Source organism: Zingiber officinale, chromosome 1A (assembly GCF_018446385.1).
Source record: "Zingiber officinale cultivar Zhangliang chromosome 1A, Zo_v1.1, whole genome shotgun sequence".
In the NCBI taxonomy this organism is placed as follows: domain Eukaryota; kingdom Viridiplantae; phylum Streptophyta; class Magnoliopsida; order Zingiberales; family Zingiberaceae; genus Zingiber; species Zingiber officinale.
Genome location: NC_055987.1, coordinates 30,310,179 through 30,317,506, shown reverse-complemented (window position 1 = coordinate 30,317,506; position 7,328 = coordinate 30,310,179). Strand labels below are relative to the sequence as shown.

Sequence of the window (7,328 nt, the reverse complement as noted above, 5' to 3'; positions counted from 1 at the left end):
GAAAAGATAATAACTTAATCGTATAAGCTATAAAAACTTAATCAGCCAAGGTTTTTATTTTTTTTATTTGTCCGGATAAATTATAATTTCCAGCTCCATAATTAAGAGTGATACCGATGATTGTGATATCTGCATAGTTTATTAGTTTTTGTATTTTATAAATATTATTTGAATTTAATGCAAATCCTTTTAATCAGGTTAAAACAACCGGAGTCTCAATTCATTCGCTGAATTAGTGACCGGATTTAAAATAAAATTGAAACGATTATTTTCTTATTAGCGCCTTCTGGTTCACACTGTGCAAAAGAAAGGCAGCATAAAGTTGACTCCATGTTCCATATTCCATATTCAATCTTACTCTTAATATTCGTTTAGTGTGCTCGTCGCTATTCATCTTGTTTACTGCCAATTGGATCGGCAAATGTTTGGCAAGTCGCATTCTACCTCTTCCATGGGGTTTACTCTTATGTATACCTCAATCACCTTGTTTTGCTTTCTTTTATCAATATCATCTAATTGATATTTAATGCATTGATGATCCGTCCTAAATTTATCAAGAAGTAACCAGCACCTGTTTGCCTATCCTTCCGTCTTCAGATTTTTTTAAGGGTAAAGATTAAAATGCCATCACAAATTAATAGAAATATCATATTAACTTTTCTTTTTCTAAAAACAAAGTCAAATGAACCCTCTTTTATCTCAACATACTGTTAGATTTAATCTTGATAGCTGCTACATATTGTAGACGTTACATGTTAATTTTTATACTTTTAATCATGATTAAATTATATTCATTTGAAATATAATGAATATCATAAAATCCTGATTATTATATTTATTCGTTGAAATATTATTTTAATTCAAATTATTATTTAGAAAAGTAAAATCAAAATAATATAAAACTATTATTATAGAAACTAGCAACTAAGATTATACATGTTGTAAAAACTAATAACTAATTATTACATATTGTAAAAACTAATTAAATGCTAGTTTTTATGATTAAATAGTATTCATTTAAAAATATAATAAATATCATGAAATCTCAATCATTTATTTTACTAAATATTAAATAAAATCAAAGTGATATAACGCTAGTATTATAAAAACTAACAACTACCTTCTATAACATAATTTCTATATGATCAAATGATGAAATAATATCTTATAAAAGCTAACGTCTAGTTTTTAAAATATATTGGACATATCATTCTAAATCAGACGTCCATTTAACTTTAATAAAAAAAATGAAACATTCATATACAGATGATGAACGTATATTTAATTTTTACCATTTTTTAATATCCCTATTGTCCCAAGCAAAATCTCTTTGACAAGTTCCACCCTTTCCAAGTCCTACATACGTGTACGACATGGAACAGCCGATTGTCTTACCAGTCATGTCGCTATCATATTATGTTTTTCATTATGTTTTTTTTTTCGATTAATTTTAAGAAGGATGGTTCCAACTTCATATAAATTATTCATCACCTATAAAAATAAATTAAAAAGTTAACAATCAGTCTAATATTCTTAAATATTCATTAAAAAAATCCTCTCTCATATTTTAATCATCACTAATAATTATTCAGGATTTACCTTCTCCATATTTATTTAGAAATAAATTGATAAAAATATTAAGAACCAAACAATCACTTTTTATCATATTAGATATCTATTAAAAAAATTATCCGTTAAATTGTGACTTAATGTTTAAATACCTACAAAATTTAAAATATATCTTAAGTATGACTTTTTTTTTCCTTTGCTTTTCTAGTCATACATGTCGCAGCAGTGGACTAAGGGCCAGATTTGTATGTAAAGCCTGCTCTTCGGACCACGAAGCGGACATCATATCGGCTTTAAACAGTTAAGGGCATCTCGGTGGAGAAGCCTTTTAGCTTTTTTGCGTGGGCTCACCAAAAATGAAGAAAGACACGAGGCTGGGTTCGAAATATTGAACTAGCTTCCTAAATTTTGATAACATGTAGGAAAGATAAGAATGGAGAAGTTGGAAAAACTTTCATTGGAGATGCTCCTCTAAAGATATCCATCAGTGGATGTTATAACGAGAGTGGATCCTCTGATCTGTAAATTGATTTGGATAAACTTCATTTTTAGAATCCATCCAAATCAAGGATCCTCATCAGTGGACCATCCCCTAGTCCACAATTTACGAACCAGAAAATCCCTACTATATTATAACACCCACCATTTTATAGAAAAAAATATAAGATCCACATGTCACATATATATTCTGTTAACATATTCCTTCTCTCATCTATTTTAATATTAACACTAATTATTATACGTTCACATACTATATAATAATTATCATATAATTTATTTAAAAATAATATTAAAAATTTATAAATTAAAAAATATAATATTAAATAATAAATTATTACAAATAATTTATAGAAAATAATCTTTTATTAATCACCCATAGATGTCTAAGTATACTCAACCAAATTCGAAACAAAACAAGGTTAAAAAAAACAACAGTCAAAAATCAATGCTCAGGGAGAAAAAACAATTTGAAAAACTAATTAAATCAGGTTCATAATGGCGACAAGATTTTTGACAGAAAAAATCCCAAAAAAAACCACGCCCCTAGCTTGTCTGCACAAGATTCTGACAAATCAGGTCATGCATGATCAGGCACTTAAAAGTTTTTGGTGGCCTAGCTATACCTTAATAAGTAAGAATTGCCTCATATGGACGTTTCCAAGCACACAATCCATTTCAAATTTGATCTAAATGGATATTTCATTTGGATTTCTTTATTTGTTGGAATGTCATGAATAATAAATAAGCAAGATTTTTTTTTACAATGAGGAAAATATCATGAAATGTTTTGTCTTATCTGATCTCATCTCTTCCTCAAACAGCCTACCTAGTTAGGTCGTATTAATCCACTAATCTGATCAACTTGACCAATTTAATAAATAAACCCTACGCATCCACCAGGTCCACTTACCCATTTGACCCGCTGGTCGACTGGACCACCGCAGTCTGTCTACCTCGCTGGATATAACTTTTCAGAATTGCACAAGCCAAATTAAAGCGGCTGATATGATAACAGTGTTTGCTTTACCTGCCCGTTAAGGATATGATGGATCCATCAAATTGACACATGGATGCACTTCCTCGAGCTGGACCATGCATCCAACAGGGTTCTTTGTTATGCACACACGAACATGATCTATGAACAGAATGAGTTGTAATGTTATATGAACAAAGAGGCCTTTGCTCAGTCACAATGTTGTTTGGTGGTGATCGTGGCGGTTGGCAGCGATTGTGGAGGTAGAAATAATGCAGGCAGGTGCCATAACAAATTAAAAGGAACTGCAGAGAATCAAAAGGTATAATGGTGCTAGTGGACTTAATCAAGATCGACATCGACGCGCTCTGGCGTCCCACTTTCTGTCTGCTGTGCAACAAGTTCGATCCCAAGTTGGCCCTTGTCCCCGGCTCCAAACGCATACAGTTTCCCGGAATCTGTTAGAGCGAAGGTATGTGCATTCCAGTAGATTGAGTTTGTGAGGCTGATTTGAACCACCCTCTCATTGATGTTCTTCAGCGAAGTAACTAGTTTTGGGCTGAGCACGTTGGCATGCCTGTTGCCCTGCAAAAAGGATCAAAGCTTTAAGTCAGCTGATACATGCAGATTGCTCATAGCTAGAGGAGCATGACAAACCTGAGCCTCGATGGCAGTCGAATGCCCCAAGCTCGAGGACTCTCCGCAGCCAAATGAGTAAACATCCCTGGTGTCGGACACGACAAATGTAGTATAGTCGCCAGTTGCGACATGTACGGCCTTGATATTGCCCAGGGATTCTACCACCTTGGGAACAGATTCACACTCCTCATTACCATGGCCCAAGCAGCCGTAGCGTCCCCATCCCCATGTGCACACACGCCCATCTCGTCCCACAACAGCAGCATGCCAAGCACCTGCTGCAACCACCACAGGTTGCAGGTTTAGGGTCTGAAACTGCTCGATCAACCTTGGGTACTTTTCATCCGTCCTTGAACCATGCCCCAGCTTCCCTCCCAAGCCACAGCCCACAGAGTAGACAGACCTGCATCATATAAATGAAAGGCATAAATTTGACATTGCATTCAATCTTCGACCTATGTAGGATATGATATAGATAACTCATGCAGCAGAAGATCCAATGAAGCATATAAAAACAAATTGATAGTTGAGGCAGTTACTGAATTTAACCACTTGCAATTCTACTAGAGGTAACTGTAAAAGAGAAAACTCAGCGCCACCTATTTTAAAGAGTACAAGTAGAATGTAACTTACATGCCACTTGATTGGCAGGCCAATGCTAGCAGGTAACAATAGCCAGCAGCAATCTGAACCACTGGTATGTTTTCAAGAGGACCCAGAAGGAGACGAGGTACCGGATCATTCTGTTCGGTCTGATGGCCAAGCTTCGAGTCAGTCCCCCAGCAGAAGGTGTAGACCCTGCCTTCTCGAGAAAGAACCGCAGTGAAGAAGTTCCCGATTGCTGCCTGAACAACATATATATTTTTCAATGATTCCACCAATTGGGGAGTAGTTACCATGGTGGATCCTTGCACTGCATATTCCGCCTCTCCAAATGAGTCCTTTCCAAATGCATAAACTCTTCCACCATCACTGATCAGCATTGTTCTCCCTGCTCCAGCTGCTGCTTGTATAATCCTAATGCCTAGCAATGATCTGTGAAGCAGCAAATGTTTCCCGTCCTTGTTATGTGTTAATGTGCATCGAGCGTACGAAGCAACTGGAAATTTAAATGAACCTTATAAGTCGAGGTCTCCACTCCTCTTCAGTGGTGCCATGCCCAAGCTGCCCTGAGTTGTTGGACCCAAAGGAATACACTGATCCAGAAGAAGTCACAGCAATGCTATGACCAGGCCCAGCGATTGCATGCGAATTTTCTCGTCGGCAACATGCCTCACCGGCCAATATATACCTAAGCACTAATTTCCAGGATCCACCACTGCGTTGTTTAAGAAAGTCCCTCTCTTCAGCAGACATTGGCTTAAATATGGCCCGTTTTTGGCACATGTCCAGAGCTGCAAGCTCGGCAATAGATAATTGAAAGTCAGGAGTAAAATTGGCAGGCTTCCTGAAGAATGTACATGTTGCCTGCCACAAACAGCAGAATCCATCAGCGGCAATATCAATTCTATCAACAAAAGAAACATCAGAATGCACTTGCCTCTAGATTAGCAAGATCCTGGGGATTCAAATTGCAAGCAGTAAGGACATGGAGAACAATTGAGGGATTTGCAGCCAAGGGGAATTCCCCTGGGGTAGAATCACCAAAGCAATGCCGCTGCATTCGTTGGAATGTTTGCTGCAATGGGGGCACAAGTGGGAGGGATGAATCCACAACTGTGCGAAACGGTATCGAGGAACTGCCACCACTGGCGGTGGCGTCCATAGGGCACTGTCTAATTCTTAGTTCTCAAACCTCAAGCACTACGGCTAATTCAAGCTTATCATCGAACACCACCTCCAGTGTACCACTTCAAGATAGTGAGAAATGGAAGTGGTAGTAGAGACCCCGAACAATCCTTCACATTACTTTTAAAGTCAGTGTTTCCCCAAGCACAAGTCAGATATGCTGATTTTAATCCTCCAACTTATACAATTTCAGAAGATCTTTGTCACAAAGTACATTGACATATGAAGAACCTAGTTGAATAAGAACAGAGAGAAGATGGTTAACATCTCAGTCATAACGTAAGTTAATTTCATGGGAAACCATCCAAATAAAGGCGCAGAAACAAACCGCAAGTCAAAGCAATACACTTACAAAATTAAGAAAGACAAATCGAGAAGCATTTACGTTCACAAAAATGTGGCAAACTCATACAAGACAAGTAGGAAAAGCAATCATAACGCAAATGGAGATTGTGGATTTAATCAAAGAACTGAAGCAAGATTTCTCAACAAAATAAGTTCAGAAGCTTTGGATAGGATAAGTCTTTGTTTAAAAGAGAAAGAGAAGAAAATTTAGCTTGGCAATATGCGGTTCAATGACACGGGCAGGATTTTAAAGCAATTACTCAAGAAAAGGTGATCAAATCTAAGGCTGGAGCTCAAAATTATTGTGACAACGTTCGTGAAAAACTTATAAGCAACCTTTGTCCTGGACGATCTGTAGCAAGTCTCAGCCTCATAGAAGCAACCCCTCAAAAAAGGGGGAAACGTACAGGAAGGAAGGAAATGATCCAGGCGGTACCAGTTCCCAAACAAAGCATATTCCCAATGATCTTCTCAGAGAAAAGTATCCCTCTCCACAAGATATTTTGCTTAACGCATCCAACAATCGTCAATAGATTCTGTGAGTTTGTTGCACACACCACGGAACAGAAAACAAAAGGAAACAAGCAAACTTGTAGAACAAGTCCAGTTGACAAAAATGATAAAATTTTTTAAAAAAGATTAACTGACAGAAGAAACATTCAAATGCCCACAAAATGTATTCTAACAGCAATGATAACAGGGAACCAAATATTGTTCTTTCCCTCAACGGAAACCAAATATTGCATCTTTAGGTCAACTTAGAGACAAAATACCAACTAGAATCAATACAAAGCTTGCTTCCCAAGAAAAGAGATGAAATTCGAGGGCCTAGAGGCAGACGATAGGACCGCGAAGACAAACGGAGCAGGAAGAAGATGAAAAGATCGGATTTTTAAGTGCAGATCGAGTCAGATCGTGCAGGTAAAAATCAAGAAAAACGAAGTACATGGAAAACGGCTGCAAATAATCCCACAATCCCACCGGTAGCAAGAGATGCTTCCGGACTGATGGCCGATAGCTTTTCCCTCGTTCTTTCCCCCGATTCTTCTCGACGATTGCAATAAATTATCGACCGAATTGGAGCTGGACGCGATCGAGAAACTTCCAGTAGCAGATCAGGATCGAGGAGAGGAATCCGATGGGGTGCGGAGGAGGGTAGAGAGAAGTGGAGAAGATGGATGAGGAAGGCGAACAGAGGAGTGATGAGGTGTCATCAAGGTGGAGGGCAGTCCCCATGTTTTTACGCAAGAGGGTGCGGCCCGGAGAGCCACGTCAGCTCCCGCAACGAAACTTAACGTCCGTTAACACGTTGCTTGACGTTTTCCGACGGGGCGTTTCACTGCCAACTGGGCCGGAGTTTTCCAGGCCGAGGCCGGCCGGTTTAACTCCCAATGATCTGTTTGTTAATCAAAAACATCTGCAGAACTCAATCGCGTCTTTTGGGAACAATCTTACCAATATACCATGTACTTCCTATTCTATCGCTGACAAAGATGGCACGAGGACTAACTTA

General features: G+C 38.0%; 1 protein-coding gene across 3 annotated transcripts; it reads right to left on the bottom strand.

The window, feature by feature from the left end:
* Positions 1–2,750: 2,750 nt before the first annotated feature.
* Positions 2,751–7,034, bottom strand: LOC122022501 (probable E3 ubiquitin-protein ligase HERC4). Of its 3 annotated transcripts, none has more exons than XM_042580531.1 (6): positions 6,152–7,034; positions 5,223–5,701; positions 4,800–5,149; positions 4,316–4,717; positions 3,701–4,085; positions 2,751–3,628 (listed from the first exon to the last, which is right to left on the bottom strand). In XM_042580531.1, exons 2-6 carry the CDS (start codon positions 5,445–5,447, stop codon positions 3,386–3,388), a joined length of 1,605 nt encoding a protein of 534 aa, XP_042436465.1. In that variant the 5' UTR covers positions 5,448–5,701; positions 6,152–7,034; the 3' UTR covers positions 2,751–3,385. The 3 variants fall into 3 exon arrangements, with proteins under 3 accessions (XP_042436465.1, XP_042436458.1, XP_042436472.1); XM_042580524.1 differs by having other exon boundaries at positions 6,762–7,034; XM_042580538.1 differs by having other exon boundaries at positions 6,797–7,034.
* Between the last annotated feature and the right edge of the window lie 294 nt (positions 7,035–7,328).